The 19,782-nt window shown below is 36.2% G+C and overlaps 1 protein-coding gene and 4 pseudogenes across 1 annotated transcript; 1 reads left to right on the top strand and 4 right to left on the bottom strand.

Annotated features, from left to right (window-relative positions):
- Nucleotides 1–2,798: 2,798 nt before the first annotated feature.
- On the bottom strand, nucleotides 2,799–4,367 carry LOC145570744 (berberine bridge enzyme-like 3 pseudogene; annotated as a pseudogene).
- Nucleotides 4,368–5,184: 817 nt separating this feature from the next.
- Nucleotides 5,185–6,762, bottom strand: LOC145570743 (berberine bridge enzyme-like 4 pseudogene; annotated as a pseudogene).
- A 2,126-nt stretch (nucleotides 6,763–8,888) lies between these two features.
- On the top strand, nucleotides 8,889–12,485 carry LOC145570742 (uncharacterized). The gene is made up of 4 exons (XM_081629889.1): nucleotides 8,889–10,430; nucleotides 10,806–11,531; nucleotides 12,153–12,237; nucleotides 12,421–12,485. The coding sequence occupies exons 1-4, from the start codon at nucleotides 8,889–8,891 to the stop codon at nucleotides 12,483–12,485; spliced, it is 2,418 nt and encodes an 805-aa protein (XP_081486015.1).
- Nucleotides 12,486–13,733: 1,248 nt separating this feature from the next.
- Nucleotides 13,734–15,453, bottom strand: LOC145571802 (berberine bridge enzyme-like 3 pseudogene; annotated as a pseudogene).
- Nucleotides 15,454–17,865: 2,412 nt separating this feature from the next.
- On the bottom strand, nucleotides 17,866–19,476 carry LOC145570741 (berberine bridge enzyme-like 14 pseudogene; annotated as a pseudogene).
- Nucleotides 19,477–19,782: the final 306 nt, after the last annotated feature.

The raw sequence follows: 19,782 nt of genomic DNA, 5'->3' as shown, positions 1-19,782 counted from the left end.
CCGTCAAACCAAGACCCATCCCCATCCAACCGGGACATCCCTAATTATAACTTCATACAAAGCAAATTTATTAGATTACTTTGTATCTAAACAATTGAATAATTTTTGCACTTTCACTTTCAGGGATGCTTTTAATATTCACAAAACGATCGAGTGACTCACATTACCAAACATTCTATCAACTTTCAACTTGGGACCCTAATTTATCTACAACTTTTGTTTTTTATATACATTCTGTGTACAATAAGGTAACAAAAGAAAAACAATAAGGAACAACTCCGATGCGAAACACCCAACCATCTAAGGAACACCGCGAATTCGCGATATCATAGGTGGACGAGAGGAACATCCGATACGTAAGAGAGACCCTCGAAATCACGTTCACCACTCTTAATCATAATTTGTAACCCACAAACCCTTGCACATACTATAATAGCTTTAACATAATTTTGCTCCAAGGTCTCTATACTATATTTCGAGGTCGAACTCGTGTCATTAAGCCTATGATCTCCTATGTAGAACTGTAAGAAGGATAAAGAAGGAGTGTTTTCGCGGCTGTACATAGCATTGGAGATTGGATATAACGAATTCGAGTAGCGAGGAAGACATTGAAGGAAGTTGTCGATGGCCGAATTCGAGGCGCTTACATAAGACCTAATCAAGAACAAGGCAAGAATTGTTGTAAGGAGAAAAAAACGAGTATAGGAAGAGTTTGAGAAGTTCATATTATTAAGTGGTTTGAACTTTGAAGTATTATAATTTATAAGGGTGAGTGGATGTTATATAGTGGTATAAAAGATAAGGTTAGGTGCTCTTTTTAGCAATAGTCGTAGAAAAAAAGACCAAGTATGGTAGGTTGGTGAAGAAAAAGGTTCAAAGTAGGTGAATAACGAACGAATCTACTACTTCTTTGGCCGACAACTCAAAAGTTTGACTTTTATTTTGTCATGAGGGTTTATTTAATTTTTTTTGTATTTATTTTATTATTATTATTTTTTAAGTTATTAATGAAAATTTCTAAAATAAGTTAAATTTGTGAATAATGTGATAAGTATGTTTTACTTTCAACGTAAGGTTGTTGTATATGTACAAACGTCCTTAGCAATGATCTCTTTAGTGAATAAATTTGATTTTCTATTTTGTACAAACATCCTTAGCAATAATATCTGATAACAGATATATATACTCGGCGTCCATCTGTAGTTAAAGTTTCTAATAAATACAAAATGGTGCAAATAACGGATATATATACTCGGCGTCCATCTGCAGTTAAAGTTCCTAATAAATACAGAATGGTGAATGGTTTGGTTCCGTTTCAATTTCCTAGCTTAGACTGACAAAAGAGAATTGTGAGAATTGGACAATTAGAGGCTTTAAAGCCTTCCTAGGATCACAATGAGGGTCAAGAGAGGAAAAAGAAAAGAAGATAATTTGAAATGAACGTTTAACCTTGGGTCCTCATCTTTGGGTTAAATCCGAATCTTAATTTAAATAACTGATTGCAAGTCCATTTCTAATGTACAAAAACTTTTGTATACATCCGATGTATAGTAATATTACTGTACATCATATCGGGATAACTTTTGTTGAATTTAGGGTAATTTTTATACTTTTTTGGATAACTTTTATCAATAAAACATATATAACTTTTATTTATATCAGAGTAACTTATATATATTGGGTAACTTTCATTCATTAAAGATTAACTTTTGATCATTTTAAGGTAATTTTGTAGCGGATGTACAATATTTTATTGTACATCTGACTTTTTGAAATGTTTGTGTCTATTGTGAGAGGGGTTGGGGATGGTTCTGAGCATGAGTGGAATAAGGGACTATATAGGGGCTTTATAAAAGGAGCTCCAAACTTTAGTATTTCATCACTATACAAAGAGAAAATACGTAGTTAATGGCCTGGTTAAGTGGTTGGCTTTTATGAATTTTTTTTTTCTTATTTGACAATGCTTGGCTTTTGTGAGGTACTATTGTCCTACTAGTCTAACCTTTAGTTTCTTATCATAAAATTGTTAATTTCATAAAGTTTTAATTTGTTGTTGATAAAATCATGTCTATCTTGGAAACAATAAATTAAAGGTTATCTTTTTTAATGTTGCACAAAGCTATTGTCATGGACTCATGGTTGGCATTTTCAGCTCTGTCTCTAAGAGAAACAAAAAGAAAATGAAAGAATATGATATGATATATACTCCAATTTCTTTTGTTTTACTTCTGCGCTATTCTTATACATAAACACCATCTTTTTTAACCAATGTTGGTGCTTAATATATAAGGTTAATATGATATTAGTTAGAATGGTCTCAATGGATTGTATATTCAGTTTCCAAGACAAAAAATAGAGGATAAAAAAAATTCAATTTTGAAGTCAACGAATTGTACTTTGAAAAATATGTAATATTGTTAATTTGTCATTTGATATTGACCGTTGCATGGTTCTATATCCTGTATTCCTGTACACTCTCGTACTACGTACTATAATACTCACTTAATCACCAAGTAATAGGGAATTAATTTATGTTAGTTTAATTTAATTAATACAACTTGTTGCACTAATAACCAAGAGTACATGTTACATGAATAAAATCAAATTCTAACACAACATATACTTGTATTACGTAAGAGATCATTAAAACAAGTATAAAACATGTTGCACACACATTATTTTAAAACTATGGATTAAAATGTTACATGCAGTGAATTAAATCAAACAATACAATCAGAGTAAAACGATCTCACAAATTAATGCAAGCTAAAACAACAATGATCTTCTAATCCATCTAGCTAGGTAACTAAAATGGGAATGCTTTGTTCATATCTGAAAAAATTGCTCGGATCAACCTTGGCCTTAACTTGCAACAATCTCTTCACATTCCCCTTAAAAAAGTCCATAGCAAATTCTAAGCTCCCATTTTTGTTTGTCCCAATATCAATATCCCTATAATTCAAGTATGCTTCCCTTGGGTTCCTAGACACAAAAGGAGTTAATGTAGCATAAAGATCTCGAATCGATTCAATATTCCTTCTTGTAGCCTCAGCACTATCATCTACCCAATTTGCAAGATATTGCATCTTAAATATGTTTCCTGCTCTATGAGGAAACGCGGTTGCATTCTCTTGAATCTCACTCATCCTCCCACCATAAGGATTCCATTGAAGAAATATAGTTTCCAACTCGATCATCTTTTTCCATAACATCTCCAACCCCGCCCTTGGAATTGGTGTTTTTACATAATCGGACTTGTGCTTCCAATATGAGCGAGGCGGTGTAGGTGTTCGTTGCAATAGCACCTCAAGAGGATTTCCGTTGCCTATAAAATAAGAAACAGTTGACTCTACCCATGACATTTCTGTGACATCTTGTGCTTTTAATTTCAGAAGAGGAAATCTCTTGTTTACTAAGGAAACAAGTGATTTTGCACGTCCAAGATACAACCCTGAAAATGAAATTTGTATCGTCTTGTTACAATCTTGTTTATATACCATTGGTTGCATTCTAATGAAAAGGTTTTTATCGATTGTAGAAGTCACTTGTTGCCACTGAAGAACTATATCCGTAGCACCTTCTTCTAAAGTCCTTGGAACATCATAACGTGTAACGATTTTTGGTACACGTACTAATTTGATTTTCCATGAAATAACAACACAAAAGCTTGCTGCACCACCACCCCTAATGGCCCAAAAAAGATCTTCACCCATGCTTTTGCGATTGAGGATTCTACCATGTACATCGACAACTTGTGCATCAATAACATTATCGATGGATAAGCCATATTTTCGTAACATGTTCCCATAGCCCCCCCCTGTAAAATGGCCTCCAATACCAACGGTAAAGCATACTCCTGCAGGGAAGCCATGAATTTTACTCTTTTCGGCAATCTTATAATAAAGTTCACCAAGAGTTGCCCCGGCCTGAACCCAAGCAACCTCACAAGGTATGTCAACATCAATTGATCGAAGATTGAACATGTCTAGGACAACAAAAGGAACATGTGCAACGTATGAGAGGCCTTCATTATCATGCCCTCCACTTCTAATCCTAATTTGTAAGCCATTTACTTTTGCACATATCACGGTTGCTTGGACATGGGATACATCCAAGGCCGTGACTATGGCTAGAGGTTTCGGGGTAGATGATGTGTTAAACCTACTCTCTCGTATGTAGGCTTGAAGAACTTGTAAGAAGGAAGGGTTGTTACGAGTGTAGATTGCATTAGAGATTGGAATTAATGGATTCGAGTGAGATGGAAGGCATTCAAGAAAGTTATCAATGGATGAACATGAAGTCTTAACATGGGAAACAACAAACATGGATAGAAGCAGAGATAGTAGTATGTTAGTGTATAGGGCCATTTTGTATATCTTTGTTGCTTGTCTAATGATGACTAGTTGGATCTATTTAAGAAAAATTTTCGTGGTGTATGAAGCCAGTAATTACGCAATGTATGATGGATTAGTAAAATTGAATTGCTGATTCTTGGATGGATTTGATGTATTTGACTAATATAAAGTCGTTGTAAATTTGTAACAAATTAATCAGTAATAAGGATGTTTCAACTACCGATTAGTTAAGCAAGGTTTTTATTTATAAACTCTCATCATGCATGGAAGCAATACACTCATTAAGATCAATTAATCAATGTTTGGAATCCAAAGATCATGGGCAGACTTTTGAATAGCTATATACGAAGTATAAAGTTTGGTATTGACTAATTTGGGCCTTTAATTAAGTGGAAGGGTTACAATTAGATAAATTAGATACTAATGCAATTTTGATGTCAATAACGTGAGTGTGCTATGTAAATCCATAAATAATTAGATACTAGTTATATTTACAATGATATTTATCCGGGCATTATCTATTGGTTTTATTAATGCAACTTGTTGCACGCAAACACAGACCACATGTTTCACAAATAATCAATTAAAACAATGAATATAAAGTATGATATTCAATAGGCAAAAGCTAACGAACGTCCCGGAGCGTTGGATAAGCTAACTAAAAGTAGAAAGATTAAATTAAAATGAACATTAATAACACCGATCGCATGATTTTGTCATGCTTTCCCAAATTAATACTATTTTAGGCAATATTTTAAATGCTTATCCAACGCCCCGAGGGCGTTCGTTAACAAGATCCTATTCAATATATTAAATCTTTCTAATTCATCTAGCTAAGTATAACTGGAATACTTTGTTCATACCTGAAAAAATTATCAGGATCAACCTTAGCCTTAACATGCAACAATCTCTTAACATTGTCCTTAAAAAACTCCACAGCAAAATCTAAGCTCCCATTTTCGTTCGTCCCAACATCGATATCCCTATAATTCCAGTACGCTACCCTTGGGTTAGACACATAAGGAGTAAATGTAGCATGAAGATCTCGAATGGCTTCGATATTCCTACTTGTAGCCTCAGCACTATCATCTTTCCATGTTACTAGATATTGCATCTTAAATATGTACCCTGATCTATGAGGAAACGCGGTTGCATTCTCTTTAATCTCGCTCATCCTTCCACCATAAGGATTCCATTGAAGAATAATTACATGATTTTCTAACTCGATCATCTTTTTCCATATCTTCTCCAACCCTTCCCTTGGAATAGGCGTATTTACATAATCGGACTTGTGTTTCCAATACGAGTGGGGCGGTGAAGGTGTTCGTTGCAGTAACACCTCAAGAGGATTTCCGTTGCCAATATAATAAGATACAGTTGATTCTACCCATGACATTTCATTAAGATCTTGTTCTTGTAACCTCAAAAGTGGAAATTCCTTGTTTATTAATGTAACAAGGGATTTTGCACGTCCAAGATATAATCCTAAGAACGAAATTCGTATCGTTGTGTTCCATCTTTGTTTCGATACCATTGGTTGCATGCGAATGAAAAGCTTCTTGTTAATTGTAGAAGAAACTTGTTGCCATTGAAGAACAATATTAGTAACACCTTCCTCTAAAGTCCTTGCAACATCGAAAAACGTTACAACTTTAGGTACACGTACTAATTTGATTTTCCATGATATAACAACACAAAAGCTTGCTGCACCACCACCCGTAATAGCCCAAAAAAGATCTTCACCCATACTTTCACGGTTAAAAATTCTACCATTTACATCGACAACTTGTGCATTGACAATGTTATCGATAGATAAGCCATATTTTCGCAACATGTTCCCATAGCCACCCCCACTAAAATGGCCTCCGGCGCCAACAGTAAAGCATAATCCTGCAGGGAAGCCATGGATCTTACTCGTATTGCCTATCTTATAATAAAGCTCACCAATAGTAGCTCCGGCCTCAACCCAAGCAGTCTCACTTGGTATGTCAATATCAATTGATTGAAGGTTGAACATGTCTAGGATAACAAAAGGAACATGTGCAACGTATGAGAAGCCTTCATTATCATGGCCTCCACTTCTAATTCTAATTTGTACGTCATTTTCTTTTGCACAAATCACGGTTGCTTGGACGTGGGATATATCCAAGGCCGTGACTATGGCTAGAGGTTTCGGTGTTGATGATGTGTTAAACCTACTCTCGTGGATGTAGGCTTGAAGAACTTTTAGGAACGAAGGGTTGCTACGAGTGTAGATCGCGTTAGAGATTGGAAATAACGGATTTGAGATCGATGAATAGTGAAGGCAGTCAAGAAAATCATCAATGGTTGAACATGAAGCTCTAACATTGGAACCAAAATAATTGAATACAAGTAAACATATTAGAATAATATTGGAGGCCTTCATATTTTATGTTTTTTTTTGGTTTCTTTTGTTTCCTGTTTCAATTTTAATACAAGTAAGTAACTTGTTAGATCTATATTATACAATATAATTAATAGTAGTATGGAAGACATTAATAATGGAGCTCGTATTGGATGATTTCATGATTTATATTACTTCGTAGTTAATTAATTCGGACTGGTGGTCCTAGTGAAGATGCAATATGTTTAATGGATTAAATTAAATAAATACGATGCAGATTTGTAATTTGTTTTATTAATCCGTAATAAAGATGTTCCAACTACATACTGTCATTCTGATACATACATTTAGCAAGGAGTGTATATTATAAACACTAATCATCCATGTATAGAAATGTGCATGCCAAAAAAAAGTATGATCAGATCTGTACAAGCTTGTTTATTAGAGTAGTATTCCGTACTCGTTACTTCGTTAAAATAGAGGAATTTCTTGTCAAAAAAAAATAAAAATAGAGGAATTAAATAGGGAAACGAGAGAGGTTTTGGCTAGTTCAAACTACTACTTGGGAGTGTTTGATTGAGAGAGATTTAAGCCGAAAAGGCTCATTTTGAATTGAAAGAGCTGTTTGTAGCCTTCTAACAGCTTTGTGATTGTAGTGATAAAATAACCATTCCAGCTTACATGTGCAGTGGTTAATTAATTTCCTTGTACGGTTGTATCAAAGATTTTGGCCCCTCAACATTTTTTTTTATTTTTATTTTATTTATTTATTTTTTTTAAAAAAAGTAAGAAGGAGGGTCCTATCGGGCCGGAACCTCTCACGGGTCCAACCCAACCCGGGTTAACGGGCTAGACAATTTGGGAGTGGGGGGAAGGGTAAGGGAATCCCCACCCCAAATTGCCTCTAGTGGGGTTTGATCCCACAACCTTTTGGTTATGAGGTGACAAACCTTACCACTAGACCAAACTTTGTTTGGTGGCCCCTCAACAATATTGGTGATTTAACAGGCTAATGTACTATGTAAATACGGAGTAGTTCATACAACCAGCTATACATGCTCACAACCAATTAAAATTGGTACATCTAAAGATAGGAGGCTAGACTAGTTGGCTAGTTCTTCGACTTATAGACGTGAAGCCAGGGGTCGAATTTCACCAAGCATATTCTAATAAAAAAAAAATAATTCCTTACATCCTCCCTACTAGGATGAGTCTTCTTTTTACCATAAAAAAATAAAATAAATAGGTATCATCTAACAACTTTCCTTTAATTGTCAAACTAGCTATAATATAAGAAAGAAGGATTCATAATTTTTTCATTATATCAACTGTTGTTATTAGCCGTTTGCAAAATTATTAATTTTATATTTTTGTATAATTTTTTTTTTTAAATTTCTAAGAGCTCCCTTTATATAAAATTTAAATACATTTTCTTACAAAATTATGAGTGTGAGAATTTTAAAAAAATAAATAAAAATTAAACAACTATTATTGATGATAATGCCTGATAATTTTCAATTATTTCTTTTTAATCTTTCATCTGAGCAATGTCCCAGGTCATTACACAACATACATCATTTAATTCATAATTTTTTTTTTTTGGGTCTTGGACTATCTATTATATTTGTTTACAATAGAGAACATAAATTATGACATAGCTTAATGCTGATGAGAATTCTAGGTTAGAACTTGAGATAACATGTTCGTTCAAACTTGTAAAAAATAATATTGTATTTTCCTTTTTGATAGATATTATAGGATTATTATAATATGTGTCGCAGAGTAGGATATATTTGTATATATTTGTGATATAGTTTGTATTCTTATCGTACTAGGTTTCCTAACAAGATTAGGACTAGTATTGTAACTCTATATATATTATTCAATGGTACACACTCCAACCCAAGGAGTTTTCCCGAAATCTAACATGGTATCACAGCCTAGATTTTTTTAGGGTTCCACAATTTTTTTTTTTTTTTTTTTTTTTTTTTTTTTTTTTTTTTTTTTCCTAAAAAAATCCGATCCTTTCTTTCTTCCGCATACTCTAATCTCTCATGGTTAATTCATCACATTAATTTGCTGCCTTGTTTTTGTCCACTTTGCTGCAACTTCTAGCTTTTTTAATTAATTCTATTTTACAGTAGCATTTTGTTTTGGTTTCCTAAGCAATGGCCAAGGATGATGATCAACCACTCACACCTTCTCCTCCTCCACCCTCTAATGACTACCACCCTGCTAATTCCATTAGCAACATCAAGAATGAGGTTCCTGAAATCCTTGATCGTGACAAAGGGAATTATGGTAGTTGGGTTGAACTTTTCGAAATTCATTGTCACTCCTGCAATGTTATCGACCATATAGATCCTAAATCACCCCGTCCTACGGACCTCACAACGGCGCAGTGGAACCGCCTTGACTCAATTGTGAAAAAGTGGATCTATAACACAATTTCTGCGGACTTACGAAGCACGGTGTTGTACAAAAATGCTACGGCACAAGAAACTTGGGATAGGCTCGCCAATATTTTTCAAGATAATGGTGAAATTCGTGCAATTTATCTCGAAAACCAATTTAACAATCTCTTTGTTGAAAATTTCCCAGATGTGTCTTCTTACTGTCAGAAATTGAAGGAACTCAAAGATCAACTAGCTAATGTTGGTCAGCCCGTGTCCAAGAGAACTTTGGTTTTACGTCTTTTTGCAGGTTTAATTGACTCCGACTATGATGGGGTGGCTCAATCTATCACTCAAATCCGACCTCTCCCCGGGTTTGATGAAGCAAGATCCCGAATTCTCTTAGAAGAGTCCCGCAAATCCGCAAAAGACAACTCCAGGCAAGCTTTTGTAGCACAAGCGAGCAGTAGCACCACCACCACCGCGGCGGTCGGCCAGCAGCAGCAGCCGTCGCAACAGCAAGGCAGGGGTGGTGGTGGCAGTGGCCGTGGCAATAAGGGGCGTGGTGGCAAGTCCAAACCCAAAGGCAGGGGGCGTGGACAGCAGCAACAACAACAACAGGCCCAGGCCCAGTCCACCCCTCCTAACCAAGCAAGCCCAAGTCAGCAGCAGTTGTGGGCTAGTTTCCAACAGTGGGCTCAGCAATCAACTTGGGCCAGGCCGCCAGCTCCTTTTCCAGTTCAGCAGCAACAAAGGTCCATCCTTGGACAACCCAGACCACAGCAGGCTTACACGGCCCAATATGGGCAGCCCATGACTCCCACGGATTTGGCAGCATCTTTCTCCACAATGACACTTCCAAATCCCGACAATCAGTGGTACGTGGATTCGGGTGCCACATCACACATGACGAACAACGCTGGTAATCTCTTACCCCTGTTTAATTTAAGCACTAAAAATCATATTTTAGTTGGTAATGGTCATCGTATTCCAGTAACAGGTTATGGTCATGGCTCCCTTCCCCATCCCAAAACACCTCTCATCCTTCGTGATATCCTCCTTGCACCTCAACTCATAAAGAACCTTATTTCAGTTCGTAAATTTACCACTGATAATTCTGTGTCTATTGAGTTTGATCCTTTTGGTTTTTCTGTGAAGGATCTTCGTACGGGGACAATAATAATGAGATGTGATAGTTCGGGAGACTTATATCCAGTCAAAACCACAAACTCCACTCCATCCACCTGTCTTGCTACCTCACTCACTGCTGCTTCACCTTCTACTTGGCATAGTCGTCTAGGACATCCTGGAGCTCAAGTTTTTAGCTTTCTAAAGTCCAAAAATCATATTTATTGTAATAAGGAGCATGACTCCCAGTTTTGCAATTCTTGTCAATTAGGAAAACATACTCGACTCCCTTTTGAAAATTCTAATAATACTACTATTTGTGCTTTTGATATTATACATGCCGATTTATGGACTTCTCCTATTCGTAGTTCTCAAGGTCACAAATATTATCTAGTCTTATTAGATGATCATACTCACTTTGTGTGGACCATTCCGTTAAAATACAAATCTCAAGCCTTTCAATCCTTTATCAATTTCCGAAAATATGTTGAAACCCAATTTGAACGTCAAATTAAATCCTTTCAATGTGATCATGGTAGGGAATTTGATAATGACCCTTTTAAGCAAAAATGTATTGACCATGGAATGATATTCCGTTTTTCTTGTCCACACACTTCCTCACAAAATGGCAAAGCCGAGCGTATGATTCGCACTCTTAATAATATTAAGCGTACTATTTTTTTTCATGCGTCTCCCCCTCCCTCGTATTGGTTTTATGCTCTTGAAACGGCCACTTACCTTCTAAATATCTTGCCAACAAAAGCTCTTAAAAACAATACTCCTGCTTTCGCCTTGTTTGGAAAAACTCCTTCATATGATCACATTCGTGTTTTTGGGTGTCTTTGTTTTCCTAACTTATCTGCCACAGCTCCACACAAATTAGCTCCTCGATCTACACCATGTGTGTTCTTGGGTTATCCTATTGACCATAGAGGGTATCGGTGTCTTGATCTCACCACAAATAAAATAATCATATCGCGTCATGTTATTTTTGATGAAGCAACTTTCCCATTACGAAATATTCATCAATTTCGTAGCCTTGATTATGAGTTTCTAGGTGATGATTCCCCCTCCCCTCATTTGTTGCAGCCCACGTTTCACACCCCGCAACAACAAAACCCACATACACTTCACCAAGAAAATGGCCCAGCAGGTTCTGTCACCCCACAAACTGGCCCAACAGCTTCTGCCAGCCCACTCCATGCTCCAGCAAGCCCAGTCAACCCACAATCAAACCCCGCCCAGCCATTATCTCCTGCCCAACAGCCTGTCCAGCAGGCTACTCCGCAGGTTGGCTGCGGCAGCCCAGCGTCAGCCGCGGGTAGCCCGCGGACTCCACTGCCAACACCACCAACAGCCAGCAGCGCCACCACACCCACCCCCGCTTACTCCCCGCCACCTATGCGTGGCATTCCGCCCATACAACCCACTCGGCCACCACCTCCTTCACCCCGAGTCACCCGTAGTCAACGGGGAATTTTTAAGCCTAATCCAAAATATTGCAACCTTACCGTTCAACCTTCGGGTCCCCACCATCATAAATCACCGCTTTCAAAATCCTATAAACAAGCTTTAAATGACCATAACTGGAATGCAGCGATGAATGATGAATATAGTGCTTTAATTAAGACAGGGACATGGGAATTAGTGCCTAGGCCTGCGGGGGTGAATATTGTTAATTGTATGTGGCTATTTAAGCATAAATACAAGTCTAATGGTGACCTTGAAAGGCACAAAGCTCGTCTTGTATGTGATGGCAGATCGCAGGAAATTGGTGTGGATTGTGATGAGACTTTCAGTCCGGTAGTTAAACCGGCCACTATTCGCACTGTTCTCAGTTTAGCTATGGCTAAAAAGTGGTCGATACATCAATTAGATGTCAAAAATGCCTTTTTACATGGTGACTTGCAGGAAACTGTTTATATGCACCAACCTCCGGGTTTTATTGATCAGAAAGCACCCACTCATGTTTGTCGACTTCGCAGGGCTCTCTATGGTTTGAAACAAGCTCCCAGAGCTTGGTACCAACGCTTTGCAAATTTTCTCATTAAATTGGGTTTTGTCATCTCACAGAGTGACAACTCTCTGTTTACTTTTCGACAGGGTGATGATATGGCATATTTGCTTCTATATGTTGATGATATTATATTAACTACCTCTTCTGACAAGTTGCGTGCAGGGATCATCTCTCAGTTACAAACTGAGTTCCCTATGACTGATTTGGGTCCGTTGAGTTTTTTTTAAGGGATAGCGGTAACCCGTACTCCCTCTTATCTGCTACTTTCACAGGAAAAGTATGCACAGGAGATTTTAGAGCGCGCAGGTATGGGCTCATGTAAACCTGCAGCCACTCCAGTTGACACTAAGTCCAAACTTAGTGCAGATGCAGGACCACCATTTCGGGATCCGACTTTGTATCGCAGTTTAGCAGGTGCTCTTCAGTACCTCACTTTCACTAGGCCGGATATTGCCTATGCGGTACAACAGGTGTGTCTTTTTATGCATGATCCTCGGGAACCTCACTTTGAGGCATTGAAACGCATTCTGCGTTATATTCAGGGTACCATTGATCACGGCTTACATTTATATCCGACTGTTTCTCATCGACTTATTACTTACACTGACGCTGACTGGGGAGGTTGTCCCGATACCCGACGTTCCACATCGGGCTATTGTTGTTTCCTTGGGGACAACCTCGTGTCTTGGTCATCTAAGCGTCAGCATACTTTGTCTAAGTCGAGTGCAGAAGCGGAATATCGAGGCGTCGCAAATGTTGTCTCAGAGGCATGCTGGCTTCGTAATCTTTTACTTGAGTTACATTGTCCTCTACGGCAGGCTACTATTCTTTATTGTGATAATGTCAGTGCTATCTACCTTTCTGGCAACCCGGTACAACACCAACGTACCAAACATGTGGAGATGGATATTCATTTTGTTCGAGAAAAGGTTGCTTTGGGACAAGTTCGGGTTCTGCATGTTCCTACTAGATATCAGTTTGCAGACATTTTCACCAAAGGCCTACCACGAGATTTATTTCTGGAATTTAGATCCAGTCTTAGCGTACGCTCTCCTCCCGCTACGACTGCGGGGGTGTGATAGATATTATAGGATTATTATAATATGTGTCGCAGAGTAGGATATATTTGTATATATTTGTGATATAGTTTGTATTCTTATCGTACTAGGTTTCCTAACAAGATTAGGACTAGTATTGTAACTCTATATATTATTCAATGGTACACACTCCAACCCAAGGAGTTTTCCCAAAATCTAACACTTTTCTATGTGATAGAGAAAATTCTTTTTAAAAACTCCAACACGTCGTGCATATAACTTCAGTGAAACTTCCACGAGAATCAATACCTTAACAGTTTTGAAGAATCTTCACAGAGTTCAAACTCAACCAGATTTTTTTATAACAACTTAATGCATGAACTTTGATAAAGTCACTAGCTAGTGAGTGACTTGTTCTATCTGTATACAGTAAGTCAATAATAAGCTACATCATCCTTAACTATTGAAAAGATGTTACATCATCATGCATTGTAAATATCTACTAAAATCTGGGCAAATAACGACAATTTTCTACTACATGCTAATTTTATTTCTTTCAACATAATATTTATTGTTTCTTAGGATAAACTGGTATACTTTGTTCATATCTGAAGAAATTGCTTGGATCAACCTTGGCCTTGACCCGCAACAATCTCTTCAAATTGTCCTTAAAATAGTCCAAGGCAAAATCCAAACTTCCATCCTTGTTCGTCCCAATTTCGATGTCCCTATAGTTCAAAAACGCTTCCCTCGGGTTCTTAGACACAAAAGGAGTAAATGTATCATGTAGTTCTCGAGCAATTTGGAGATTCCTATTAGTAGCCTCAACACTATCATCTTGCCAAAATATTAGGTATTGAATTTCATAGAGTATTCTTGATCGATGAGGGAATGGTGTAGCGGTCTTAGATATCTCATTCATCCTCCCACCGTAAGGATTCCATTGTAAAAACATAATATTATTTTCCATTTGCAACTCAATCATCTTTTGCCATATTGTCTCCAAGCCCGCCCTTGGTATAGGTGTTTGCACATAATCGGACTTCTTTTTCGTGTAGGAGTGGGCTGGTGTTGGTGTCCTTTGTGTTAACTCTTCTAGGGGAGTATCCTCTGGGAGGGCATTCCAAAATAAGGTTGTTTCTATCCATGGCATCTCAGTGCAATTGTGTTGTTGTAAACCTAATAATGGAATTTTCTTGTTTATTAAGGAAAGTAACACGTTGGCACGTCCTAGGTATAACCCTATGAATGTAACTTGGACCGTCTTGCTCCCTCCTTGTTGAACTACTTGTGGTTGTGCTCTAATGAATAGCTTCTTATCTATTGTCGAAGCTACTTGTTGCCACTCCAAGACTATATCTGTAGCATTTTGTTCAAGGGTTCTTGTTACGTTGAAGACTGTAACAATATTTGGGATTCGTACTAGTTTGATTTTCCATGATAAAATGACACAAAAACTAGCACCTCCACCACCCCTAATGGCCCAAAATAGATCTTCACCCATACTTTCGCGGTTAAGAATCCTACCATTTGCATCGACAACTTGTGCATCAATAATGTTATCGATAGATAAACCATATTGCCTTAGTATGTTTCCAAAGCCACCCCCACTAAAATGGCCTCCGGCGCCAACAGTAAGGCACACCCCTGCAGGGAAGGCATGGACCTTACTCTTTTGGGCAATCTTATAATAAAGCTCACCAATAGTTGCCCCGGCTTGGACCCAAGCAGTCTCGTTTGGTATGTCAATATCGATGGAACGAAGATTGAACATATCAAGGAGTACAAATGGACCATGATGTGCAACATATGACATGCCTTCATAATCATGCCCCCCACTTCTTATTCTAATTTGAATCCCACTTGTTTTAGCACATATCACGGTTGCTTGGACATGGGACACGTCCAAGGCCGTGACTATGGCTAGAGGTTTCGGGGTTGATGATCTATTAAATCTACTCTCCCGTACATAGTTTTGAAGTACATTCAAGAAAGAAGAATTATCGGGGGTGTATATGACATTAGAAATCAGATGTGATGATTTTGCTTGAGATGGAAGGCAATGGAGAAAATTATCAATTGAGGAACATGAAGCTGTAACATGGAATCCTAAAAATAAAATTAGGAATGGAAATAGTAGAATGTTAAAGTGAATCATATTAGAGAATAGGGGTTTCAATTTTCGAATTAAAACTTTAGTGCATCTCTAATAGCTTGCATTGTTGCTTCTATTAATAGTATTATGTTTAAACTACTTAAGAAAGTAATGGTTTATATTAACAAATACATTAATGTTAGACTTTTCAAATGTCCTTTTTTGTTGACATGAAATTTCAAATGTCATCGGTCTATTTAACCATGCTGCACATGTTAATCATGGGTGACTTCTTTGGTGGAATTTAAAGATGATGATAAGGTATACATCAAGAAATTCAATTATTATGCCAATAGATAATGGTAAGGTATACATCAAGAATATCAAATTAAGATATTTCAAACTAAGAACATTTTATCATTGAACATATGACTTTATAATAATTTCATTTGAGAACAGTGACGCATCCAGGAATTCCGAACTGTGGGTTCAGAATCTTAAAAAACAAACGATGATCATATATTAATTAAATATTCAATACATAAGTTCAATATTCTTTTCTTTTTTTTTTTTTTTTTACAAATGGATGATGGATCACATAGTTATTAAAAATAAATAAAAATTAAAAAAAGAAAAAAAATTCAAAAGCATTTTTCGAGTTTTCATACTTTGAAAGCGTGCTAATACATTACTACTTCTATAAATCTATAATTCTATTGCAAAAAATCAATATTACACATAAAACAAAAATCCCAAGTCCCCAATAAACACAAATTTGACAATGTAAACTTCTTCTAATTATTAATTAAAAGACCAAGTAAAAATTTTAAATTCTAAGTTTCTACAATCAATTTGTCAACAATTCAAGTATTCAACAATATATCAAAACTAATTAAACAAATCAGTAATTAATCTAATTATGACTAATTTACAAACGAATAAAGATTTAAGAATTAAAAGGAGTAGAAGAATAAGAGAACTGTTGAAACTAATACTAAAGGATAAAAATAATAATATTAGATAAGTATGATGCAAGTAAAATAAGGAACTCAATAATATTTCTTCATGCTTAACTCACCAAATACAAGAGCCATATATATAGGCTAACAAACAAAAAATAATAAGCTAAAAAGGTGGAAACATAATGCCATGATTAAACCCACTCACAAACCCATTAACTTCTAAATTCATTTGACTCTCTAACTTAACGGAATGACCAACATAATACTCCTAAAATTACTGACCCAACTATGGACAACTTCCTAAATTATAGCTAACTTCTCATGCGTGCACAACCCACTATTTTGAAGCAGTACAAGTACAACCAACAAGGACTCACGAAGAACAGAAGAACTCGAAAAAAAAACAAAAAAATGAATCAAACCCAAGACCTAAGAGGAGACATTTGGTTATTAACCTCACAAAAATTTGTTTTAGCCTTATTTTTTTTTCTTTTTTTTTTAAAAAAAAAAAAAAAAAAAAAACTTATAAATTTTTTTTAAAAAAAAAAACTTATAAATTTTTTTCAAAAAAAAACTTATAATTATTTTTCACAAAAAAAAAAAAAAAAAAAAAAAAAAAAAAAAAAAAAACACTTTTAATTTTTTTTTCAAAAAATCACTGGGTTCAATGAACCCCCCCTAGATCCGTACCTGTTTGAGAATTATCATTGCTTTATTTTTTAAAGTCATCTATTGTTTTACTTCCTCCCTCTTTATTTTCTCTCTATCTCTTTACTCCAAAAATTAACCATGAATCTGCAATTTCAAAAGCGATGAATCTAAATAAAAAAAAAAACAGAGGAAGTATAATACTCGTATAAGGTAATTAATAAGGTACCTTTTTAATAAAATTTTAAATTATATTTCATATTCATAATTAAATATATTTACCATAACCCAACTTTGGGAGTTTTGCTATTGTCAAAAAAAAAAAAAAAAAAAAAAAACACTTTGGGAGTTACGTAGCTAAGGTAATAAGCTGGTGCATTGTATCAGCATCATCTATCATCTACACCGATACCCAGCACATTGTTGTGAGGTCCTTAGAACATTATATTGTAAACCGTCACAATCTCTGGGACGTGTAATAGTATGATTTTCTTTAACAAAATGACGCAAAAACTAGCACCCCCAGGCCACCCCTAAAGGCCCTAATGGCCCAACCGCCCAAATAAGATCACTTCACCGTACCCCTAGTTGTATCTAGTAAACTCTACACTTTCGAGTACTCTAATATGTGGCTTAACACCAAGTTTTAGGTAGCATATATATATGTTGGTTTCATTATTACAACAACTACAGATTACATGAATAAACTCTTACCATGCATAAATGCATTTTAAGCAATTCAAGGGATCATTAATTTTACAACATTTCGTTGCACAGAAATTAAATTCTTAAATAACAATTTAAAAGTAACATATATAATCTCCCAAATTCATGCAAGCTAAAATAACCTTCCTGATAATCTAGCTTAAATTGGAATACTTTGTTCGTAACTGAAAAAATCGCTTGGATCAACCTTGGCCTTAACTTGCAACAATCTCTTTAAATTGTCCTTAAAAAAGTCCATAGCAAACTCTAAGCTCCCATTTTCATTTGTCCCAATATCAATATCCCTATAATTTAAGTATGCTTCCCTTGGGTTCCTAGACACAAAAGGAGTTAATGTAGCATAAAGATCTCGAATCGATTCAATATTCCTTCTTGTAGCCTCAGCACTATCATCTTCCCAAGTTGCAAGATATTGCATCTTAAATAAATTTCCTGCTCTATGAGGAAACGCAGTTGCATTCTCTCGAATCTCACTCATCCTCCCACCATAAGGATTCCATTGAAGAAATATATTTTCCGACTCCATCATCTTTTTCCATATCATCTCCAACCCTTCCCTTGGAATAGGCGTTTTTACATAATCGGACTTGTGCTTCAAATATGCGTTAGGCGGTGTAGGTGTTCGTTGCAATAGCACCTCTAGAGGACTTATATTGCCACTATAATAAGATACAGTTGATTCTACCCATGACATTTCAATGAGATCTTGTGCTTGTAATCTCAAAAGAGGAAAACTCTTGTTTATCAAGGAAACAAGTGATTTTGCACGTCCAAGATATAGCCCTGAAAATGAAATTTGTATCGTCTTGTTACATTCTTGTTTATATACTATTGGTTGCATTCTAATGAACAGGTTTCTATCGATTGTAGAAGTCACTTGTTGCCACTGAAGAACTATATCCGTAGCACCTTCTTCTAAAGTCCTTGGAACATCAAAATGTGTAACGATTTTTGGTACACGTACTAATTTGATTTTCCATGATATAACAACACAAAAGCTTGCTGCACCACCTCCCCTAATGGCCCAAAAAAGATCTTCACCCATGCTTTCGCGATTGAGAATTCTACCACCAACATCAACAACTTGTGCATCAATAACATTATCGATGGATAAGCCATATTTCCGTAACATGTTCCCATACCCTCCCCCGGTAAAATGGCCTCCAATACCAACGGTAAAGCATACTCCTGCAGGGAAGCCATGGACCTTACTCTTTTCAGAAATCTTATAATATAGCTCACCAAGAGTTGCACCGGCTTGAACCCAAGCAGTCTCTTTTGGTAAGTCAATATTAATTGATCGAAGGTTGAACATGTCTAGGACAACAAAAGGAACGTGTGCAACGTATGAGAGGCCTTCATAATCATGACCTCCACTTCTAATCCTAATTTGTAAGCCATTTTCTTTTGCACAAATCACGGTTGCTTGGACATGGGATACATCCAAGGCCGTGACTATGGCTAGAGGTTTCGGGGTAGATGATGTGTTAAACCTACTCTCTCGTATGTAGGCTTGAAGAACTTGTAAGAAAGAAGAGTTGTTACGAGTGTAGATTGCTCTAGAGATTGGAAATGATGGATTTGAAATTGATGAATAGTGGAGGCATTCAAGAAAATTATCAATGGTTGTAAATGATGAAGCAGCTCTAACATAATTGGAAGATTTGGAACTAATAAAAATGAATACAAGTGAAAAGATTAGAATATTATTGATCAAGGCTGCCCAATTATTAGAGTATAAGGCCTTCATCTTTAATATTCTTGTTGTTTCATCTTTAATATTATTGTGATAATATAGGAAGCCATTAATAATGGTGAAGTATAGTGTTAATTTGGACTGGTGGTCCTATTGAAGATGCGACATAGTTGATTGATATTAGTAGTATATACGATATTAATAAAGATGTTCCAACTACAAACTGATACATTTAGCAAGGTATATATATTATAAACGGTAATCAATAATCATGCATGACAGCAAGTCATCAATCTAAAGAGATGTGCATGCCAAAAAAAAAATGTATGATATGTAGTCTGTACGACTGTACCATAGGGT

Source organism: Chenopodium album, chromosome 12, assembly GCF_948465745.1.
Source record: "Chenopodium album chromosome 12, dcCheAlbu1.1, whole genome shotgun sequence".
Classification (NCBI taxonomy): domain Eukaryota; kingdom Viridiplantae; phylum Streptophyta; class Magnoliopsida; order Caryophyllales; family Amaranthaceae; genus Chenopodium; species Chenopodium album.
This window is presented reverse-complemented; position numbering and strand designations above follow the sequence as displayed.